Source organism: Lolium perenne, chromosome 1 (assembly GCF_019359855.2).
Source record: "Lolium perenne isolate Kyuss_39 chromosome 1, Kyuss_2.0, whole genome shotgun sequence".
NCBI lineage: Eukaryota > Viridiplantae > Streptophyta > Magnoliopsida > Poales > Poaceae > Lolium > Lolium perenne.
In genome coordinates, this window is record NC_067244.2 from 244,868,335 (window position 1) to 244,892,491 (window position 24,157).

General features: G+C 47.6%; 2 protein-coding genes and 1 long non-coding RNA gene across 5 annotated transcripts; 2 read left to right on the plus strand and 1 right to left on the minus strand.

Moving 5' to 3' along the window:
* The first annotated feature begins 2,161 nt into the window (after positions 1 to 2,161).
* Positions 2,162 to 4,580, plus strand: LOC127339381 (putative FBD-associated F-box protein At5g53635). Its single transcript, XM_071824894.1, has 5 exons — positions 2,162 to 2,288; positions 2,717 to 2,826; positions 2,928 to 3,797; positions 3,901 to 4,092; positions 4,164 to 4,580. The coding sequence occupies exons 1-5, from the start codon at positions 2,162 to 2,164 to the stop codon at positions 4,578 to 4,580; spliced, it is 1,716 nt and encodes a 571-aa protein (XP_071680995.1).
* Positions 4,581 to 14,777: 10,197 nt separating this feature from the next.
* Positions 14,778 to 18,554, plus strand: LOC127327478 (uncharacterized). Of its 3 annotated transcripts, XR_011750726.1 has the most exons (5): positions 14,778 to 15,736; positions 15,821 to 15,916; positions 16,593 to 16,698; positions 16,797 to 17,103; positions 18,031 to 18,554. It is a non-coding gene; the product is annotated as an uncharacterized lncRNA (long non-coding RNA). The 3 variants fall into 3 exon arrangements; XR_007868577.2 differs by lacking the exon at positions 16,593 to 16,698 and having other exon boundaries at positions 14,784 to 15,736; XR_007868578.2 differs by lacking the exon at positions 16,593 to 16,698 and having other exon boundaries at positions 14,784 to 15,137.
* A 3,243-nt stretch (positions 18,555 to 21,797) lies between these two features.
* On the minus strand, positions 21,798 to 22,683 carry LOC127327218 (uncharacterized). Its single transcript, XM_051353994.2, has 2 exons — positions 22,409 to 22,683; positions 21,798 to 22,293 (listed from the first exon to the last, which is right to left on the minus strand). The coding sequence occupies exons 1-2, from the start codon at positions 22,476 to 22,478 to the stop codon at positions 22,022 to 22,024; spliced, it is 342 nt and encodes a 113-aa protein (XP_051209954.1). The 5' UTR covers positions 22,479 to 22,683; the 3' UTR covers positions 21,798 to 22,021.
* Positions 22,684 to 24,157: the final 1,474 nt, after the last annotated feature.

Sequence of the window (24,157 nt, forward strand, 5' to 3'; positions counted from 1 at the left end):
AAATTTGAAATTCTTTTTGGTGGGTTGTAAACATATATTAGAGGGAGCATTTTGGTGGTGGTGGTGGTCAAAAAGGAATTGATATGCAAAATCACATTTTGCATATGATCTTGTATTTGTGAGAAAGTTCCAACTTTGCTTGCTTCCCATTTGAAATTGGTGATGAATTTGGGGTGATGGTTTTGGGCAAAGTTGTAGTGCTTGATGTTGTCTTGGATGAGGTGAAAAGGTTTGACAAAGTTTAGAAGTGGAAAGAAGAGAACCAGGGGCTCAAAGTGGCCATCAGACTAAAAATGGCACAAGTGACCATATTGCATGTGACTTGGAATTTGAGTTTGAATTTGGTTTGAATTGAGTTGGCTTGATTCCAAAGGTGTTAATAAGTGTTTAGTAACCATTTACAAGTAATGGTGCAAACCAAATTGGCCTAGATTAAGTATTTGCGAAAATGGCATAGGCCTTATGTGAGAGTGAAATGGATTTTTGGGATTTCTTTTATATTTCCATTTTTATTGGCTAAGGGTGATCAAGTGATCATTGCTAGGGTTTTAGAGTGAGAGAGAACACATAAGCAAACATCATGGCAATTGCACACTCAAAATAATTAATAAGGTGATCTATATGCATAAACCTATATGATGAGAAAAAGTTTTTGTTAACCCTGATTTTTGGATTCTTGAATTCTCTCTTGTTCATTTTATTGAAACTTGGGATGTTACACTTGGCCGCCCCCTTTGAGTGGCCGGCCACCCCCTCCCAAACCCTAGCTTTGCTCCTCCACTTCATATTTCCCGCGTAGCTTAGCGAAGCTCCGCCGGACTTCTACACCGCCACCGACACCACGCCGTCGTGCTGTCGGATTCAAGAGGAGCTACTACTTCCGCTGCCCGCTGGAACGGGGAGGTGGACGTCGTCTTCATCAACAACCGAACGTGTGACCGAGTACGGAGGTGCTGCCCGTTCGTGGCGCCGGAACCGATCGTGATCAAGATCTTCTACGCGCTTTTGCAAGCGGCAAGTGATCGTCTACCGCAGCAACAAGAGCCTCATCTTGTAGGCTTTGGAATCTCTTCAAGGGTGAGACTTGATACCCCCTCGTTGCTACCGTCTTCTAGATTGCATCTTGGCTTGGATTGCGTGTTCGCGGTAGGAAAATTTTTGTTTTCTATGCAACGTTATCCTACATTTTTGCAGGAACCTTCAACCTCAACCGTGGTTCTGGACAATAATTACCCTTCGATATTTATTTAGTAGTTCGTAATTCTTCAATGGTGATTAAAAAACCAATCCAACATCTACCTCCGATCCTATTTTACTCGGGAAAATAATGTTGTGTTCTTCTATGGTAACATCAAAAAAATATAATTACTCCAGCATCCAACACATTTTCACCTGGGATGACCTTCTTCTACGGTTAATTTAGAAAGATAGATTTACTCCATCACCCGTTGCCTCTTTCGTCCGGAGAAATACTACAATTTCCTTTTGTAGCAACACCAAAAATAAAAGCACTCCACCATATGAACCAACGATCTAGAAACAAGAGCACTTCCATCGTACTTCAGCAACCCAGATATTGTGTTGTTTCTATAAAATTGTAACCAACGATCTTGGTACCAAGGACGCGACCGAGTTTTAGATGTTTCTTCAGGTATTTGAAAATGAATCCCGCAATCTTAAACCTGAAAAACACAGTTTTAAAAAATAATGCCGCACCGTAGACAACACGAGCGCGGCGCGCACGCCGCAAACTTCCTAGTGATACGTAAAAGGCTGCCTGCGATGAAAATTGGGGCCGTGTGGGAGCTGTTTTCTTTTCACGCAACGGAAGAGTTTTCAGCCGCTCCGCTCTTTTCCTTTTCGTGGATCGCCTACCGACTCGCTCTGCGTTTTCGCGCAAAAGCCCGGAGCGCTCCGTCCTTCCAGATCCGCGAAGCCAACCCGTTCGGTGCAGCTCCGTTCGCTCCGGCAGCGGAGCCAGAAGCTGGAGTGTTGCCGACGGGGCTTGGTGGAGTCAGAGTAAATCCGAACAGGGCAGAACAGAGGGCTAGAGCGTTAGAGGGAGGGTGACCCGGATTGGATTCAAAGAGGCGTCCACCGATCCACGGCGGGTTCCTCTGCTCTTTTTGGCACGTCCCTACCGCAACATCATCAATCCGCCATGTCGCCCCCTCGTCGGCACCTATGGTCTTTTCGATCCTCCCGATCCGCGGCGATCCTCGACGCAGTGCGCAGAACTCGGCATCAGCGTCGGCATCGGCTGCGGAAACTCCATGCTGCTGCTCAAGGTACGTATACTCCTCGTCTCCTCCTCAGGTCTTCTGTTTTTACCCAGGCCGAAATCACACCCCAACTGTCATGCGATGGTTATTTGTTCCACCCCCAGAACAGTTGCCCTCTCCGTTCCTATATCTGTGTACCACTTGGGTTTCCCACAATGCGGCAAATTAGATTGCGGGAGGGATCTCAGTTCAGCTTGGCGATACTGGGCTAGTACCGCGGACTCTACCTTTTTTTTTATGTGAAAAAGAAAAATAGTGCTCTAGCTCAATTTCAGCAAATTTCAGATTATTATCGCCTCTTCCTTCATAACCGGACTGACTATTTCAGCTTATGTTTTTGTATCTCCTTGTTCAACTGTTGCTGGTTCATGAGAATTCATACGCAAAATTTGAGTTGTTCGAGCAAAATTGTAACCAACTCTGCTGCATTGCAGATAGTAGCGGGTCAAAGGCTTCATCAGCTCAAACAAATGGCCACCAAGGTGGTATTTCTCAAGGTGACGACAATACAAGGCAACAAGATCTTTTTGAGAAACTCCCAGATGTATGTTTTTCTTTGCTGGCAACCAAAGTATTCAGTAATCCTTTATCATTATTGCAGTCAGCCACTAGATACAATCTAACTGATGAACCTTGGTTTTGCAGGACATCTTACATCGTATACATTCTCTCTTGCCAATACGAGACGCTGCTTGTGCTGCCTGCATGTCTCGTGCATTTCTGCGTTCCTGGAGATGCTATTCCAAACTCATACTCAACGACCATGCGCTTCGGTTAACTCACATAGAATCTGAGGAAAGAAAAGCCTATGTCATCGACAAAATTGACAAAATTCTTAAGAACCATCATCACAATGGGGTGAAGGTGGAGTCACTTAACCTTATTCTTACCCCGTGCAACAATATCAAAGCCTCCTACCTGGACAGGTGGCTCCGAAGAACCGTTAAGCCTGGGTTCAAAGAACTTTACTTGGAGATGCCTTTATACATGAAGAAAATTTACAACTTCCCATGCTCTGTTTTGTCTGATGAGGGAGCTGCAAGTTCAATTCAGTCTCTTGACCTCTTGAGTCATTGCGCTTTTAATCCCACATCAACACTTGGCTGCTTGAGAAGCTTGAAAATTTTAAAACTTTCTCTTGTCCGTATTACTGATGAAGGATTGGAGCACTTGCTTTCAAAATCTCCTAACTTGGAGGAGCTGAGCATCTTTGCATGTACTGGGATAGTTTGCTTGAAAATACCTAGTACGATGCAGCATCTCAAGTTCCTCAGGGTTAGAAGATGCGAGATACTTTGCAAGATGATGCGGGTGGTAGAGATCGATGCTCCAAACCTCTGCTCTTTTCACTATCACAGCTCTCTGCCAGAAGTCCATGTCAGAAATTGTTCGCAACTTAAGCATGTAAAGTTATCATATCCCGGCCTGCCATCTCGTGCTCTTTTTTATGCCCGCACTAGTCTTCCATCCATCGCACGGAATGTCGAAAGCCTTATTTTGGACAGTTATTGTGAGGTATGTGTTGGTTTTTGCGTCATAATGATCAAATTATGGGGACCATTCAGGACTTGTTTGTTGAAAGAACACACGATTAATCTTGGGATTTGTCGTTTTTCAGAACGCCAACACTCCGATGCTACAGTCCAAGCTACCCCACCTGAAGAACTTGGAAATTGGACTCAGCTTATTAGGGTGCTTCGGCTCAAGCTATGACGTCTTTTCTCTGGTTTCTTTTCTTGATGCTTCTCCTGCCTTGGAGTCTTTCATCCTGCGCGTAAGTCACTATCCATATCTCTCGGATCCATCTATGGTATTAATATATTACACTTGGTTATCAGAATATTGACATTAGATGTTGACCCTACACATGTATATATGCAGCTAAATCGTGATGCCATGGCACGCTGTCCTGTTGTTGGAGATGATGATGAATGCCCGAGGCGGAAGGTGGACTTGTGGCATAACCACCTCAGGCAGGTGACGATCACGGGCTTCTGTTCAGCCAAAAGCCTGGTTGAGCTCACGGTTCACATCCTCGAGAGCACACACTCACTCGAGTGCTTGACGCTGGACACAACCTATGGAGGCTACGATAGGAGGATGATGGTCTATGGTATCATTGGCAAATGCCCAAACTCAAGAAAAATTGGCCAATGCTGGCCGATGGGCAAGAGAGCTGTTGAGGAAGCTCATAGAGCTGTGAAGACTGCTGGTAGATGCATAGCGGGGAGAGTTCCCTTGGCTGTTCAATTTGAGGTCCTGGGGCCCTGTAGTAGATGCCATACTGGCAATCAATAGATCAATGTCAGGGTGGCGTATCTATACCTAATACCTAATAATAAAGCACGAAGTGTTTCCGTGGTTTGGTCCGTTTTGTCGTCCCACCAAAAGTTTCGTACGTTTCGTCTGTAGGTTGTTTTGGTAATAATTGGTGGATTCCGCTCACGAAACAGATTTGTTTGGTGGCGCAACGCGTGAAGCCTGGACATAAAAAAACAACTCTAATTGTTCCGTATGTCTCCCATCATACAATATGCGCGCAGCCCAACTTCGATCGAGTCCGATCAGAACCAAAACACCTAGCTAGGCACGTTCTTTGTCTGCATCATATATACGTGCTTGTCGATACCTTATCGGATCGTCGTTCAATCGCATCAAGACTCGAGAGAGAAGATTAGGTCTATGTAGAGGCTACCATGGCCGGCACCCGATTGCAGCCCCCCGATCGAGACCCTCTCGCACAGCCCTAGTCGCCGCCTTCTTGGCAGTTGTCGATGCCGTAGATAGAGCCCACACGACCTCCACCATCTCGCCGATGCCACCAGCCCACCATGCTCTACTTGTTCATCCACACCAAAGAAATCCAACGGAGGTGCCGTAAGCCGAGCGAATCGACAACGTCCTATGGGACTCTTCAGCATATCTTCCTCCTGGTGCGCGTTGGCTGCTTCGACCGGCTTGACGCCTGACTGCCTAAGACCAGAGGGTGGCGTACGAGCGGTGTGATCGGCCCCTCGTGCGTGCCTGTCCACGGCTCCACGCACGGGTGTGGCCACACATCGCAGCAGACTGGCTCACGGTGGACTACAGCTGCACGCAGACTAGGTGCAGATGGCACGGTGGACGCGGGGCGTGGGGCGCCATGCGAGGTACGGGAGCAGTCAGCCGAATCGCCGAAACGCCGAGACGAAGGATCTCCTCTTGCAATCAACGCCCTACTTCTCGATCTGGCAACCATCTTGATTTACGTACAATCAACCAGCGACGACCGGCTATCTCTACCAGTTTCGATCAACCGTTCGCCTACTCTTTTTTTTTAGATAAAAGGCAACAACGTGCCCGACTTTAAATTAATAAAGCCCTCAGGTTCAACAAGGTTTACAGTGCTGCGGCATACAGCTTAGCCAAACGGAACGACAAACTAGAGGAAGAACAAGGGAGAACTAGACGAAAACACAGAAGTAGCAGGGGCATGCTCCAGGGACAAGATAAACTAAGTCTTCACTGGCTTGGTTGTCCTGGTCTCACGGCGGCGTATAGCTCCCTCAGCTTGTTCTCCACCCACCGGAGGCCCTCCCTGTCGCTTGACTTTGCCTTGCCGCTCCATAGCTGTATAAAGAGAGCAGTTTTGAAAATCACGTTAGCGGGATGGTTAATCACTTTCTTTTCGATAGTGAGTTTATTACGAATGTTCCACAGGGCCCAAGATTGGGCGAGAAAGAGAAACCACAAAAGCCTACGGGCCCTTCCCGCAAGGTTGGAAAGAATAGCATGGAACTGTGGGAAGTTTCCAGGGTTCCAGTTACAGTCGAGGATCTCACGGATTGCACTCCAGGCGAATTTTGCAAGAGAGCAAGCGAAGAAAATATGGCCCGCATCTTCCATTTGGCCACAAAGGGCGCAGTTACCCGAGGCGGGGCCGTGGCGCGTCGCGATTTGCTTGCTGGAGGGTAGTCTGTCGAGGATGAGCTGCCAAGCGAAAATTTTAATCTTTAGAGGAACTTTGGCTGACCAGACGTCCTTGTGGAAAGCAACCGAAGCCCCTTGCGATAGTTTGGCATACAAAGATTGTACGGAGAACTTGCCCGAAGGTTCTAAATGCCATGATACTTTGTCTTTGTCACTCGAAAGGGAGAAGGGTTCAATGAGCCTCCCCAGATCGCTCCATTGCCGCCGTCCTTCCAGATTGAGAGAGCGGCGGAAGGTGATATTGATGTCCCCGGCATCTAGGGCCGCAGCCACCGTAAGGTTTGGGTTAGAGCAGATGTTGAAGAGATCTGGGAACAGCTCTTTGATGGGTTGGTTACTGCACCACCGGTCAGACCAAAACAAAGTGCGACGTCCATCCCCAATGACGTGTTTCGCACCCAGCTTGAAGAAGTGCTTAATTTTGTGTAAGCTTTTCCAAAATTGCGAGCCCCCGTGTCCGGTGCCCTCGAACAGGTTATCGGCGTCGCGGTATTTGGCCCTGATAATCGTTGCCCAGATAGAAGTCTCATCTTGATACAGCTTCCAAATCCACTTGGACAGCAAAGCAATGTTCATCTTTTTTGAGTTAAGCAAGCCTAAGCCTCCCGCGGATTTCGGCCGGCAGACCGAGGGCCAGTTGACCATATGGTATTTACGCTTGTTGCCCGCTCCTTCCCAGAAGAATTTGGAGCGGTGCGAGTCGAATCTAGCATGAATCCCATCATGTAGAAGGAAGAGACCCATGGCAAAAATGGGAATACTATCAAGACACGCGTTGGACAGGATCAGACGTCCCCCAGAGGTGAGAAGTTTACTGAGCCACGGTTCAATCCTGCCGGCCAGCTTGCGGACCAAGAACAACCATTGTTCCAGTCGGAGCTTCCTGTCCGAGATAGGGAGCCCAAGATACATGAAAGGGAAGGCGCCGCATTTACAGTTAAGCTTATTCGCGACTCTTTGCTGTTCCTCCAAAGGCTGGCCCATTACAATGACTTCACTCTTATGATAGTTGATTTTCAAGCCGGACATGTCTTCGAAGCACATAAGCAAGAATTTGAGGTTGGCTATGTTGTCATCCGTGTTTTGGATAAGGATGAGCGTATCATCCGCATACTGGAGGTGTGAAATCCCGCCAGGGATCAGGTGGGGTACCACACCCTGAAGGTGGCCTGCCGCCCCCGCGGCAGAGAGGATACCTGACAGAGCCTCGCCGATGAAGTTAAACAGGAGAGGAGATAACGGGTCCCCTTGGCGCACCCCTCTTTTGTTCCTGAAGTACGGGCCAATCACACCGTTGATTGAAATGGCCGTCTGCCCGCCGGAAACAAGCTGAAGCACTCTGTGGATATAGGCTTCTTCAAAGCCTTTGCACCGAAGCACTTCGGCCAGGAACTCCCAGTTAACCCGGTCGTAAGCCTTCTCGAAGTCGATCTTAAGGAGAACCCCTCCTAATTTCTTAGAGCGCAACTCATGCACAATCTCAAGGAGTGCGAGAGGGCCTTCCAACAAGTTCCTTCCTTTGATGAAGGCCGTCTGATTCATACTGATGGTTTTTTGCGCAATGGGGTCTAGACGAAACGCAAACGCCTTAGACACGATTTTGAAGATCACGTTAATGAGGGCGATTGGGCGAAACTGGGCGACATTGTCCGCCCCTGGGACTTTGGGGATCAAAGTGAGGATGGCGAAGTTAAGGCGAGAGATGTCTATGCGTCCCAGCATAAAATCATTGAGAATGTGGAGAACCCCCCGTTTAACATTGGGCCAGAAACGTTTGAAAAACAGAACAGGGAAACCGTCGGGGCCCGGGGCCGTGTCAGATTTCATCTCCCGGACGATAAGATCAAGCTCCTCCTCAGAGAAAGTCAGCATCAGCTGGTTGTTGTCCTCGATCGAAACTTGGGCGTTTGGCGCCCAAGTCCTTGGGGATAGGGTACAGGATCGGCTCCCCTCCGATCCGAGCAGGGCACGGTAAAAGTCATAAATGGCAGCTTGAATCTTCCTGGGGTCATTCGTGATTTCGTTCCCAAGATTAAGCGAAGAGATCGAGCACTTTCGTCTCCGTCCATTGGCCACCGCATGGAAGTAGGCCGTGTTGGCATCCCCCTGGAGGGCCCATTTGATCCTTCCTCTTTGGCGCCAATATTCTTCCTCCGCACTCACGATTTGGAGGAGTTGATCTTCAAGGTAGTATCTAAGCGCCCAATCATCCTCATCCAGCCCACTGGAATCGGCTTGCACATCCAGCTGCATGATTTGGGTCATCAGGTTTTCTTTCTCCCTTTTGCTGGCCATGCCCAAGTTGCGAGCCCAACCTCGAAGATGTTGGCGAAGGCTACCAGACATGAACTGCCACCAGTCAATGATATCCCGGCCTCCCACTTTGGCCGAGAGATTGTTCCAGACGTTGTGGAGCATGGGCAGGAAGTCCTGGCGTTCGAACCATCCCGATTCGAAGAAGAAGCGATTACTTCGCTCCGGCCGCCCTTCGCCGGAGTCAAAGATGAGTGGGGTGTGATCAGATCCCAGGCTCGTTTCCGCAGAGAGAGAGCACAGAGGGAAAAAACCTTCCAAAGACGGAGAGATGAAAACACGATCGAGGACCGAACGCACTGGGTTGAGCTGGCGGTTCGTCCAGGTGAACCGAGCCCCGGAGCGCGGAATTTCCCGAAGAGCCCAGGCAGCAATGTGCTCGTTAAAAAGATCAATGAGTCTCCAGTTCAGACGATCGTTGTTCTTGTCGCATGCTGCCCTGATAAGGTTAAAGTCTCCGCCCATGAGGAGGGGAGTGTTGGTTCTGGCCACCTTGGCCGAAATTTCCTCAAGGAAGACCCCGGATCGCCCATGATCCGCAGGTCCGTAAATCCCAATGATCGTCACGATGCGCTTGTTCGCCCGATTGAGGATGGAGGTGCTAAGGTAGAATTGACCCATATCCACCACTCCAACCTCAAAACTACTGTCGCGGACTCCCATGAGCATGCCCCCGGAATGCCCATTAGCCGGGAGCCAGCACCAGAAGAACTTGTCTCCCACTTCCAGGCTGCGGAGTTCCAAGTCAGTGAAATCTTGCTTGACGGTTTCCTGGAGAATCACTATGTCAATCTTGTGCTCACGGAGGTAATCCTTCAGGAGAGTCCGTCGCCCCCTGCGACCGAACCCCCGGATATTCCAAAATAGGCATCTCATTTGGAAACCCTCCCTAGAGCCCGTGCTTGGCGGGTTAGCGGTCTTGGTCCCACAGGGTATTGTTTCTTCGTCACCTTCCTCTTCCTGGCTGGTTTGTCCTTGGGATCAACGAAGGAGTTATCCTCCCCAATTTGTGCCACAGACCCTTCTTGTGGCACCTGGGGGTCCTGCTCTGTCGTGGCCGACGCCTGAGCCTTTGCCGCCTCAATCTCCGCGTTGTGTCTTGCCGCTGCCAGATCAGCTTGAGCAAGCTCCCTAGCTTGTATCAAGGAGATAATTTTCTCGGGAGGGCCCAGAGAGGAGGAAGGGAAAATAACACAGCTATCGTGCGCCACCGAAAGCAATTTATCAATAGGAACGGATTGGAAAGCAGTAAAGTTGGATGCGTCGACGTTACCTGGGTTGGCAGAGGGGGAAGCGTTTTTGACAGCGGCGTGGCGGATGGCTCTGGCCAGCACAGGCTCGTCCGCCACCCCCGCACTCCTTGCGCTCTTCCTTAGTGCTTCAGCGGTGGAAATCTTGGTACGGGGCGCACGGGCCACCGACGCCCCCAGCGCCGGAATGGGAGATTCTTCCAGAAGAGCTTGCGGAGTGGCTGAGACGTCCTTGATGGCAGGGGCCTGGTGCAGCGAAGTCTTTGTCACGTCCGTCCCGGAGACGTCGATTTCCTCAGCGAAGAGTTGTGACCCAGCGGCTTCCAGCATGAGCTTCCTAGATGGACGGTCATTGTTGCTTTTGCTGCGTCTTTCACTGGCCCGAAGAGCGGAGGCCGTGGATTCCCCCGAAGCCGGGCTGTGCCAACCTATCTCTTTTTTTTCCTCGGCCCCCAAGGCCAGGGCCTTCCCCGGCGTGAGATAGGATTGTCCCTCCTCCGTTTCTTCAGACAGAGAGGTAGAAAGCTGTATTTGTTCCAAGTCTGAATGTCGTGGGGACGAGGCAGGCGGGGAGACGAGCACTTGCTTGATTATGTTGGCCACAGTGGGAAATATGTCTCCATTCTCCGTGAGATTCGAACCATACTGAGTGAAAGCAGTTGCCGGGAGCGTGATCATCTTGGACTGAGAGTCCTTGGAGCGACAGGCAGAGGGTGAGCAGGGGGAGGGGTACCCTTCTGTGGTCATTTGCGGAACAGATTTCCTCGCAAAGCCCTCCTTTCCCCCTGCCGGAGCGGAAGCAGGGGTGTTCTTGCCCTTGTCGGAGTGTTTCTTGCGTCTCTGGTCCCACCTGTCTTCATCTGTCTCTTCTTGGTCTTCCTCTTTGTCATCTTCTCCGTTTCTGGCCGGTGGGGAGGGTGGGTCGTTGTTTGTTTCCACCGCCAAGTCCTTGGAGATGGGGACGATACGGATCCGAAAGCCTTGCATATTCACAAACAGCGTGATGTGCTCTTGCAGCTGAACAGGAACTTGGCATCCAAAAGCCATCTTGATGGGGCCATTGGGATGGTCAAGAGACTCCACGTCCACCGCGATGGGCCTGCCCACTTCGCGGGTGCTAAGGAGGAGGCGATCTGCGCGACGAAGGGGAGGCGGAACTCCAATGAGGTGAACCCACACCTCTTCCAGCTTCTCCACCACCAGCGGGTCATCCGTGGGGATAGTAACGATGGCCTTGGTCTTGCTCATGGGTAAGGTGATGCCGCCGCCTCGGATCGCCATCCGCAGGCTTTCTTTGGACGGGAAGACAACGGAATAATCTGTACCGTTCAGCTTGCACACCTGCCAAGTCCAGTTATCGTCCACCAAATCTTTGAGCTCATCCTCCAGTTGTTCTTCATTGAGTCCCTCTTTCTCAAGGATGATAAGGGCGGCGTTGGTTGCGGGTTGGTACATCTCCTCATCGGGAACCTCACAACAGACGAATCCTCTGCGGTTTCCTCCGAATCCCGCCCAGTAGGGATCCAGGCTCTTGGAAAAGGAGGCGCACATAGCTGTTGGATGACCGTGCTTCTTGCATTTCACACAGAATGCTTCCGCGGTACATTCTGCCTGGACATGTCCTTGGTTTCCGCAATTGTAGCAGGTAATGTGAGTTGCGTCCTGGCCGGCGCTGTTGGACCCTCCAGCAGCCGGACCGGGAGCCGCCAGGGCAGCGCCAGCCCCCTGAGGGAGTCTAGGCGCACGATGCTGTCTCTTCTGTCCTCCCCGAGCATGGTCGCGCCCTCGCGGTCCAGCTGGGGGAGGAGGAGGAGGCGGGGGAGGATATTGCGTGTGCTCAGATCTGCGGGGTTGGTTGTAACCAGAGCGCTCCCTGTCTCTGGCAAGGACGCGATGGGCTTGCTGGCGGCGATGTTCTTCTTCTTCGCGTTCCAGACGCTGGCGGAGATCGCGGTCCCTGGATCTCTCGCGGTTGTCGTCGATGGCCTCGAACGGGCGCTTGCCCCTGTAGCTGCGCTCCCGCTCCATGGGGCTCAAGGACCAGACAAGCTCGCCGGAGGAGGGGTCAGTGGAGTGGTGGAGGGATTTGGCGTGGCGGCGGTTTCTGCGGATGTCTCGACCGGGAGCAGGAAAGCCAAGATCTGGATCTAGGGTTCCAACTCGGAGCCACAACCACTTAAGTACCGGCGGCGGAGGGGTAGAATTGTCCCAGTTACACACTTTACCCCCGGAGGTGATCTCAGCCGTCGATCCCAGCCCTAAGGACACGTGTGAGCCATCCACAATCGACGCAGGTGGGTTGGGCTGCGCACCAGGCACCGAGGCCAGAGGCCCATCTGCCCCTTGGCCCAACAGGCCTGGCCGGCCCAAAGAGGAGCGGTCTGCCAGGACGGACCCGCCCGCGTCCTTGGGGAACAGGAACCCTAGATCTCCGCCGCCGGGCGGCGCCGCCGTCGCCGGCGCGGACAGGCAGACCTCCAAGGGCACAGACACCGCCCCGATGCGGATCTCCCGAGGCGGAGGCGGGAGGGAAGGAGATCTCCCCCGCTCACCATGAGAGGGGAGAGGAGGGAAATCCGTGCTGGCCGGAACGAAGACCGGCGGCGGAGGACACCCGCCCGTCGGGGTCGCCGCGGATTCCGGAGGAACAGGCGCGCAACGCGCCGGCGACGAGGGCTCCCTCAGCCCAGGTCCCGTGAAGAAGCAGCCGAGCGAGATCGGAGAAGGGCGGGGGAGAAAAACTGCGTCGTCGTCGTCTTCGGAGAAATCCCCATCGGAGGTGGCCAGGAGGGCGGCGTACCTGTTGCCGGCCAACGTGGAGGACCTGGCGAGGTGCAGCTCGTCGGAGCGCCGACCCCGGCGGCGGCCGTCCGCCCACCGGAGGCGCGGGGAGAGGGGGGAGCCCGTGTCGCCCCCCAAATCGCCCGAGCGTCGCCCAAGACGCGGCCCAAGACCGTTCGCCTACTCTCACGTCTCACTGATCGCAAGAGCAAAGAGCCTGCTCTCACGTTTTCCAAATGATGACCATTGTTTGATCGTGTGACTGCTGACTGTTGCCATCAGCCTTCACCAATTCCACGATACCCTATCCGGACCAATGGTCATCCGTTGTTAATTTGTCTCTCTTCCCTGGTGCACACTTATAAATTTCATACTAGAGGCGCAAAGCAGGTGGGGGTCGTGGAGAAGTACTTCCACGGGAGCAATTCCATGATGTTGCATAGATAATGTAGAGCATATCGATTTGTAAACGTAATCATTTTGATGATTTTTATAGGGAGGAAAAAAAGTAATATGCAATTTATTATGATGATTTTTAAAGGGTTAGTTACGATCATGATTTAGTAGTACATGTTTTTAAAAGGGTTTATTATGTTTCTGAATATCAAAGTGTTTTTCCCTGTTCAGGAAGTGGGAAGTGTAGATGCTCTGCTCTCTTCATGTTTCATGGAGCATGCTATTTGTTGGTCTGAATTTGCAGATCGCATCTTTGCTTCTTGCTAAAGGTGGTGCAGCTCTATGGTTGATGAACTTTGTGCAATATTACATTTCTTGAGGCCACAAATAATCCAAAGTTTCGGTACTGCGTTTGATGAGTACCTGTGACTATATGCGTATAATTTTTTTCATGTTTCAAAAATAGAGATGAGGAAGCGACAAGTTGAAGTTCTACTAACAGAACCTTACTCAGTGTGTCTCAATAACTCTTCCGGTGCACCCCATGGGCTCCGTGACCACGCCGGCTCTCTAGGGAGGAACAAGGGCGACGGGGTGTTTGGGTTGTATAGGGCCACATAAATGCACGGATAATTATGTAAAGGAATTGACTAACCACATTATCATGTCTCTGATAAATTAATCCGGGGCAACGCACGGGCAAATTTCCTAGTCTTTCTCTAAACTCCAAGGGAATTCCGTCAAGAACGCATGCTAAATCTCGGTGCCAATAAATAATGTTTTATTATATAATTTACATCTTTGCAATCTACTTATTTGCATGGTTTTTGTATATCTTGAAGTTGCTGATGTACGTGTGCTAAACGATGGTATTATATATGGAGAGTTGGCAACAGTCAGTAGATCAGAATCTTCTTCCCATGTCCAGCAATTGTTGGAGAAGCTATATGGTCTGATTGACCGAATGACTGGTGTGTGGTGGGGACGTGGAACTGGCAAATCAAGTCACTTTTGCTTTTTTATAAGAAAAAATGGCATTTTTTTGCTTTTTTTTTGTATTTTCAAAGTATTTTGCCATTGGCGTTAGAAGCAGTTGACCTTTTATTATTATTATGGTTTTAATTTCGAATAGATGTAGAGTTTTCCTCTAGTAGTTGATTTGTAGAAATAATTCCACCATTATGTGGATCACATTCCTGTTGGAGGGATCCGTCATGTTTAGGATTTGTGCATCACCTTGGTCCAGCCGAGCGTCATTTGTGTGAACCAAACGCGGGATCCAACATCAATATGTCAAACACAGAGTGTTCATCCTCAGCTCTGTCGCACGCCGCCCACCACCCGTCACCTCTGTCCTCCATTTAACTGCTCCCTGGGAGACCTTTGAAGCTGTATCTCTGTGTGTTGGCACCAAATGGAGCGATCCTCCTGTTACTGTCTGCAGCAACCATACGGCTGTCCCGACACCTGAATTATACCCTATATAATTTTCAATCAGTTTAGCACCCTTCATAATGATCTGGGCACTGCAGATGTGCAAATTATCCACTACTTCGTCCAACCATTGCCTGACGCGTTGCTATTTTTTGTGTCAGTCATTCACTCGGTTATTTCTGTTGTATTTTTTTTAGCCGAAAGGTGACCGGCTACCGGTTGTTTGCCGTTACTTCCGCTTTCATTAGGATAGTCTTTTCACCGCTTTGACCGAACAGTCGAGAAGTTCTGTCCACCGCAGTGCCGCACTAGGCGGCACGGCGGCACCTCCAACACTTTTTATGGGATTCCAGCCAAACACATCGACGGGGGTGACGGCGTCGTCCGCGCCGCCGGCTGCCCTTTGGTTTAGGGTGCGAAAGCAGTCATCCGCGGCGGCGACCGTGCCGCCGGCGGCAACAACGACATCGCTGGGGAGCGGAGGGGTCGGACCAAGCGGCCGGCGTCGCGAATTTCCTGTTGATGTAAATGGCCCACGAGGGCACCGCAGAGGAATACCCGAGCTACTCGACGCCGGCGCCGACCCCAACTTCAGCGACTTAGACGCCCGCACGGCGATGCATATCCCCGCCTGTGAGGAGCACGCAGTGCCCGTACAGCTGCTCCTCGAGCGCGGCGCGGGGTGTTGGTCGTAGTCGTGGTACTTCTGCTGGTACTGTCTCCGCATGCGCCCTGCCACTTCTCTCCATGTATGTGCAGCTGCTGTTTCTTTCTTTCTCTCATTGTGCCTGCCTGCTGCTGCTACCACCTCTCTATGGTTGTTGTTGTCGTTGCTCCTCTCTCTACTATTGCTCCTCCTGGCTCCTGCCATACGATTTCTCTTCCCTCTCTCCCTTAGTGGATAAGCCCGTGCAGATCCTCAATGTTTTTTGTGTCTACTTATGTATGAGCTCATGCCTTCTATCTGTTCGGTGTTATGCTCATAAGAACTAAAATTGATTGTTTCAAGTTTTTTTGTGGGGTTCTGAGAGTTAGGACAACTGCAAATTGACAATACGAGCACACATGGTTCAAGATTTTGTGTTTCATGCCTTCTACCTGTTCGACGTTATGCTCATAAGAACTAAAACTGATTGTTTCAAGTTTTTTTGTGGGATTCTGAGAGTTAGGACAACTGCAAATTGACAATACGAGCACACCTGGTTCAAGATTTTGTGTTGATTTTGATTTGGTGAATTTTGCCTTGCTATATGGGTGGCGCAGAGCCGACTGCTCGATATGGTTTACCCTAGAGTGGTGAAGATTCACAAGGTTATAAAGGGGAATCTGATGCCTTATCGTTTTAGAGTGGAGTGGCTTAGATGACGGTGATGCTTATTTTAGGATGTTTTGCAGGTGAATTTTGATGCAAAGACGGAACGCGACATGATCCATGACTATAAGGTTCCCTCGGACGTGTTTAACAAGCTGCACATAACTGAGATAAGCAAGGTACTAGCTCTCGCATTGCCATTTTCAATCGGGCTTGCCATTTTTCCCTTGATCCATGGATTGCTCATGATTTATTGTTGCGGTTTTCATGTATGGGTATGGTGTGTTAATATTCAACCTGGTATACCGTATATATATGTGTTCTTGATGCTAGCAAAGGGATTTAGACAATTCATTCGATAGTGAGGACCGAGTAGAGGTGAAAATGAAATTAATAAATTTATTTTTGTGATTTGAAATCTATAGTCCATGGATTTGTTTTCTGAAGGAGGGGGCAAGGTAAGTTCAGATGGCTGATTTAAATGGAGATGGGAGATTTATGTTATTTGGTTTTTCTATCATTTCTAGATTAGTTTTGTTGATAATAGGTAGGTTTAGATGGTTTCTGTACATGCGTAGGTAGATTCCGATACTTTTCGTACTTTATACTTAGATATTTTTATATTTGTTCTGAAACACCATCTTTCTTAGTTTGACATGGGTTGGTAGCCTGTAGCCGTCATGTAGTGTAAACTTCTCATGCATTTAAAGTTCTACTTTTTTCTTGGTAAGCTTTTAGCTTTGATGTGATTTTATTATTAAATTGGTTGCTAGATTGCTCTTATGTTCTGTAACTGAATGTACTTAATAAGCTTGAAACACGAAATGTAGTACATCACATCATTTCTACTGACAGGAAAGGGCTGAACGGGGCGACAAGCCGCGGCTCTGGCAGCAAGAGAAAGACAACAAATAATCAAATCTAACTGTATGTTGCAGATGCTGCAAATATCTATAGATCTGTATGTTGGACCTTAAAAATCATCAATCGTTAAACATATCTAAAAGTTTCCTAAAAGGCTCACGCGTAGTCTCTGATGCTATCCTATTTCTTATGCAGAAAAATTCAAACTCTACAGTCAGTGAACTGCAGGCACAACCTGTTCGAACAAAGCACTGGATGTTTGTGAGGTGTTGGTCTTCCTCTTTGGGGACGCCCACACCCACTACTCCGGCGGCGCCGTGGGCGGCCAAGTCTGCATGAACAAGGGGCACGGTGGCGGCACAAATTCCTTGGCATTCATTGATCAATCGGTGTGCTAAGGGTGCCTCAGCGGGGAAGATGAGTACTGTAGATGGGCGTCTCGGCGGATTTCGACTAATGGGAAGAGGAAAGACGGGATGGATTGCACCATAGCCATGAACAAGTATGCACTTCTTCCTTAACGGTGTGTCTATCTCTGAAAATCTGTATCTGCACACTACCAGTAAGATACATGACTGAGGAAATTGTGTTGTCATCTCCTCAAACATATTAACACTTAGAAGCAATGCAATATGTCCTAGCACTAAAATAATATTCAGCTCATTTAGACATATTGACAGGATCATGGCAACTATAGGACACTTGAACAGTCTGTACATTGTCTTTCTGGTTGATCGCCATGATCGATTCTCACACCAATAAAGGGTTGAGTGGTTAATTTTATTATTCAGATAGCATTGTTGTTTTTAAAAAATCATACATAATGCTAGATAAGTGAGGAAAATTGTGCTCACATCCTCATAGATACTACCATTATTAGGAGTGCATGAAGCCCATTTAGACATAGGGTTGCCCTCCTACGTATATGATCAGACCCTGGTCATTCTGTGAATATCATGGCAACAACAATAAGGTAGTTTAATTAGCAGTGTGTGCATTGTCTTTCTGACTCACGAACATGTTCGATTCACACCAATCATGTCTTGAGCAGATTATTTGTATGAAGGATTTCCAATATAATTGTATGGCATTTGAACTGTTGCTTAGTGATTTGGCCCTTGGCCTTTAAATGACCAAATTAAACAATCCCCTAAAGAAATAGTCGAATGATTGTATTAGGTATATTTGAGATACCACTGTTGATTTCCATGCATGATCAGAGTTGCTTTTAAACCTGGAGTTTTCAATGGCGGAAGCAAATTGTAACTGAAAATATTTTTTTTCTTATCCTGGTTTTACTTTCGGATGTTATGTTTAGTTACAGAGCTGATTTTATAGCATTTCATTTCCATTGGCGAAACCACAAGAATAAATATACATATGATTTAGATAAATGATATTCTGATTTTGAACTTGTGTTCCTTATCAGGACTAAGAGATCAATACAACAAATTCCATTCATGGGTGAGGACCCTTGAAGAAAACAACAGGCTGACGGTGAAGGAAGAAGAAAACAGAACATCTTACGGACTCCCTTTTCGACAACAAAGTTGAGCTCTCGATCCCTACTGAAGAGAACGCAGGCCCCGGTCCAGCTGTTGACCTCCCAACGCTGTGCTTGATCCCGATGACAAAGCAAAACTCGCTCCAGTTCACAACCTCGATCCCCACACCAAAAATGGAACTGACCATCACCCTCTCCCCAGACTACAAAGACAACAATGCCGGACACTGACAGCTTGAAGAAATAGGAACACCGGCACCCCAGTCTTAGCATGACATCCACTATGTATCTATGTAGTGATCTACTGTGCTATTAATCCTATTATCACTGCCTAATATTACCGTTTTAGTGACTCAATAGTCAATACTATGAAATCAGTGATCGGGTACGATGTACCAACACCAGTAGCCAATCTCTATTTCATGAACGAAATAGCCCTTCTAGCACCATCACTTTTCAGCACTGTCACGCATAGGTGGCAATCATTGATATTGTCCCAAAGACGAGGATAGCAATGCAGACTACTAACACAGTGACAGGCCCTAGCCCCTAGATCGTCTGCCTCAACAATCGCGCAGCTTACCCAACAAAAAAAAAACAATCGCGCAGCTAATTTTGGGTATCATCAGCAAAGCCGCTCAGAATCTTCAGCCTCCGCCCATCAAACTAGCGACATCCACTATACAATTTTCGTACAACTGCCTGGCTTAGATTTAAATCGGCGACCCGCAAGATAGTTCAGTAACATGTACAACCTCCACCATATGGCGCTGCTACATCGCAAACAGAGCTTGGCTCTGGTGGTTAGGTCCCTTGTGGTGGAACCAGCCCACCCAGGTTCAAGTCCTAGACTTAGCATGGGTGTTTGCATTTTCCTGGATTTATTTCAGAATTTAACCGGCGCTATGCTTTCAGTGGTAGGTGACGTGCCCGTCAACAGCGATGCGCCGGAGGTGCTCATAGGGGTAGGGTGTGCGTGCGTGCGTTCATAGGGGTGTTTGTACGTGCGTGTTTATGAGCGTCTGCGTTGTACTGTGTTCTCAAAAAAAAAAAAAAAATGGCGCTGCTACATCTAGATAGTTTATCTGCCAAAGTTAGTTTCAGACTTCCCAGTCTACAGTTAACTTTGCAAAATCGCTTTTCAGATATCACGGGCGCGGCGTGCCGCCGCGCCGATGCCTCCTAGTCATCTTTAACATCTGCCAGTAATCACAACAAACAATCGCTTTTCCTGGATTTATTTCCCAGTCTACAGTTAACTTTGCAAAATCGCTTTTCAGATATCACGGGCGCGACTTAGCATGGGTGTTTGCATTTTCCTGGATTTATTTCAGGATTTAACCGGCGCTATGCTTTCAGTGGTAGGTGACGTGCCCGTCAACAGCGATGCGCCAGTGGTGACTTCGTCAACCTCAAGATATGCCGGCTCAGTCCCTCAGAGGTGCTCATAGGGGTAGGGTGTGCGTGCGTTCATAGGGGTGTTTGTACGTGCGTGTTTATGAGCGTCTGCGTTGTACTGTGTTCTCAAAAAAAAAAAAATATGGCGCTGCTACATCTAGATAGTTTATCTGCCAAAGTTAGTTTCAGACTTCCCAGTCTACAGTTAACTTTGCAAAATCGCTTTTCAGATATCACGGGCGCGGCGTGCCGCCGCGCCGATGCCTCCTAGTCATCTTTAACATCTGCCAGTAATCACAACAAACAAGATATTTTTCTGCCCGGATATTCAAAATAAATCTGTGCAGTTGGCTCGTATTACTATCGGCTCAGTTTCAGTTAAGCTAGGGAAGCTACTGCAGTAGGATTTCAATGTCTCATATGTGCAAGTACCTGGGAGATTGCTGTGTAAATAACTTGATCCTGCTTCAATTTGACTGCCTTCGGTAGTATGTATAATTGATTTTGCGGATAAGGTGCTATCAGGTTTTGGGCTGAACAATATCGATGCCATTGTGGTGTCATTACAGGTTGGATACGAGAAACCTGCTTCAGAAATCTTGACAAAATGGCACAAGGATCGAAAAGTGTTTTTGTCACAAGAGCACCAGTGCTCCCGGTATTAAAAAAACATATTTGTGATCCCAAAAAATCTTAAATTAAATGCGCACATACATATAGATATTCTAAAGGTATGGTTGAATTTCGGATGAAAATATCTTGTATTTTGAGCTATACAAAAAGACGAATTTATAACACAAATCTGAAATTTTCATCCCTATACAACCATAAATTTGTTATTCTTTCCTTTGTTCAAAATACAACGCACTTTGCGCGAGTATTCAGAACATGTGTATGTATCCATGAAATAAAATTTCTGATTTTTTGAAACACATAAGTATAATTTAAAATATTATAAAAACTAGGAGCACTGGTGCTCGGGTGCACTAAATCTGATCTCCACAAGGATGCATGAAAAAAGTAGCCAAGAACCACAAGAAAGCAAAAAATACTACTCCCTCCATCAATAAAAGGATGTCTCAACTTTATCTGAATTTACATTTATCTATAAACTTAAATATATTTAAATACATGCATATTTTGATAAAGTTAAGACATCCTTATGTAGACGAGGAGTATACTAGTAGTTTTCAATAGTTAAATGCAAGGAAGAAATGCAAGATGGGACGACAGGCAGTCCAACTGTCACCACCATGTACCAGTTTACTAGTGCACCAATATCGAATTAGTTCAAGCTATGTGTTTCATGAAGGCCGGAGGGGAGGACTACCTAAGGGAGGTTCAAGTCTCCGCGCCGTTGAGAGACTTGCTTGGTGTTCCGGGCTTTACAGCAGCAGTATGAAAGTGGGGGCGATAACACAGGTGAAGTTCAGAGTTCTACCTTTCAGGGTGAAAATTTAAGGTCTGGCCTTAACTGGTTGTGCCTGGCAATGACCTTGTTGGAGGCATTGTTTTGAGAGCGGGGACTATCTTCAGGGTGAAAACCTAAGATTTTTGATCGGACGACGACGGTGTTAGAGCACTGTTCCCTTTTTGGAGGCGTCGTTTTTGGAGAGTCTGTATTTCGGGTGTTGTCTTGGCGGTGGATGTATTGCTGTTGTTAGACCCGAGATGCTGTAGCGGGACCTTTGTTTCTTAGTTTTTTCCCTTTTTCTGGTTGTGTGCATCCATAGTGCCATTAGGGTGGTACGTTGTTGCATAGGCTGAGTGTAATTGGTATCTTTTTGATATTAATATATTTCCTTTATCGAAAAAAAATGTGTTTCTTGTTCTGAAATCTTGTGTATGTATGTGAGTGATGAACAGGTCGACAAGGAAGCTTTTCTGCATCACACCCACCCAAATTAACACTCCAAATTGTCATCCTAAAAGAGCACTCCAAATTTTGAGTACATATGATCCAGTTTTATTGTATTCTGTTCGAGTCGGTCACATTCAGTTATAAGGTTAAAAAGGTGGAATTGGGACGCAGTGTGCTTACCCACTCAGAGTTGGCAAGGCATGCATTCCTTGTTTGTTCTTGGAAATAACAGAAACGATTCCATGTACATGTAAAAAATATATTTTGTAACCTTTTTTTGTATATATAGCGTAAAAGCTATTTTTTTTGTTTCCAGATCCTTTTTGTGTTTTTCTTGTAAGAATTCCTTGGTATTTATAACATTTTGTGCGCAGGAACGACCAGGATTTAACCTTGAGAACACGCCGAATTAGTTAAGCCCCTCGTGATGTCCTAGGAAAATTGTCGGTGAATATGAAATTAAGCGGAATGAGGGAAACACGATTTCACAAACAATTGCAAGAGATGCATAGTAATGGATTAATGGAGCTCATATATTCAGAGCTGGGACATTTTTTTTTTGACATATATTCATGAGATCTTCTTGTCTTCTTCGATTGCTCAGAACCATAGGTACCGATGCACTGCTATGAAGCACCGAAGGAAGCTGGCTGAGGCTCACGCATGAAGAAGGTGGTCTAGTGGCGGCGGCGCGACCATCTTCTGCTGATCCTGGTACTGGTAGCGGCGGCGGAGAGCGGCGTGGCCGGGGTCTGAGTCGTCGTTGCAGCAGTAGCAGAGCAGGCCGTGGCGGATTCTGCAGCGGCCGTGGAGGAAGCCATAGTGCTTGCAGCAGCGCATGCACCTGCCGGTCTTGGTGCACTTGTACATGCACAACGACGCTTTGATGTCGCATTGCAGCTTTGCCCCAACCTCTTCCACCATCTCAGCTGCATACCCAAACACAATCACGTAAGATTCAGGCAAATTTTAAACCAAATGGGCACATATGTCCGTAGCAAAGTTCATGCACCTAGGAATTGATGAATCAATGATTTGACTTACAGGAAATGATGAGAAGGATGGCCAGGAACAATGCCAATGGGGCAGGCTTCTTCTTCTTGCCCATCTCCATTGCTAACTTCTTAATTATATGAGTGGTTTGATTAATGGTTTTGGATGCGTAGTTGAGTGGTATTTATATACCAGGAGTAGTAGGAGGTGGAGAGCGTACAGGTAGGACAAGGGTAGATTGTTGATCCCGTCCATCCCAGTCGGTTCAGAATTCTTCAGATCCGGAACGCCAAAGATAGGACACTGACCAAGCTTAAGAATTAAGCTTGCCCTTCTTTGCTGTCCAAGGTGTATGTATGTGCCAAACCGGCAATGTCACTTCCACAAGCCTGAACAAACACATGCTTATAGACACTATCTGCACCATGTTTCTACTTTAGATAGCGTCATGCACGATAGAGTTATTCAGATTTAGAATGCCTAAGAAGGGACACTGAACATGTTGGGTAATGCTTCAGGGTTAAGTGTATCCTTCTTTGTTGTCCAAAGACACGCAGCTATCCAAATTCTGCGTAAAAACTGGCGATGAAACCCACAAGTAGGAAGATTAGAAGAATATCCATCCATATATCACATGTGGTAGCCAACGAAAAATAATAGCGCGCTATTTCACGATAATAGCAACGCTATAGCGTATTTGCGAGTTGAATGCTACGCTATGCATTCTAGGCACGCTATGACGCTACGCGCGCTAAAGACGTGCTATTTCACGCTATTTGGCGCTATTCGCTATTCCGCATAGCACGCTATTTTGTAGAGTAGTTTTTTAGTAGCTCATTCCACATTTTGACCCACTTGCGTATCCTAAATCCCTAATTCAGGCAACCCTAGACTAAGAAACTCAGATCGCGCACTCCCCAACTCCTTGTCACCTACTCTGCCCGGTAGGCGACGGCGTGACGGCGCAGCTCCGCCCTCCTTTCTCCTCTGTCAATCGGTGGTCAGCGGCCACGCCTAGCTTCACCTTCACGCTTTCACCCCGTGCCTCTGTTCCCATCCTTCAATCCTTCTAGTTCGGGGCAATGTGAATGTGAACTATGGTTTGTAATTTTGAGACTGTCATATCAAGTTATGGACTATGTGAACTATCTCTGGTTGATGTTTGGCTGCAAAATATCATATCCGAGATTTTATAGTTGCAAAGTGCTATATCTATTATTATATATATGCTGAAATCCCGAATTTTTTTTTTGTTAAACACTATTTTGAAAAATAGCACACTATAGCGTCTGTAGCGTTTTTCTGAAGCCCACACTATTTGTGTTAGCACGCTATTTTTTTTATTAGGTAGGATTGCATTGCATACTCGGTTAAATAAAGGCATGGACCTGTCAATAGTTTGCAACACATTTTTTGAGAGTTTATCTAGTGTAATAAAAGAACAATTGACAATTGAATAACGCTCTAACAGATAATCCAACGGCACCTGTTGTTATGAACTGAACGACGTAGAATTTGGATCTTTTTATGGGAGCCGCAAAGAGTAAAAGGTACTCTAGAAGAAAGTAGCACACGTAACAAAGACTTGTAAGTTTCAGCAAGGTGGCACGCCGTGCTCCGTGGGTTACCTTTTTTGTAACTGATAGCTAGGTTTAGTAATTTTGAGTGTATGCTGGAGTGTTAGAAGAGCGACATTTGATTGAACTTCTTGGGCCAAGCTTGTCAGGTGTGACCTGAATCGCTGATAGTTTACCGCTTCTCTGTTGTGGTGGAGGTGTGTTATGAAGCGTAGTAAAGTTT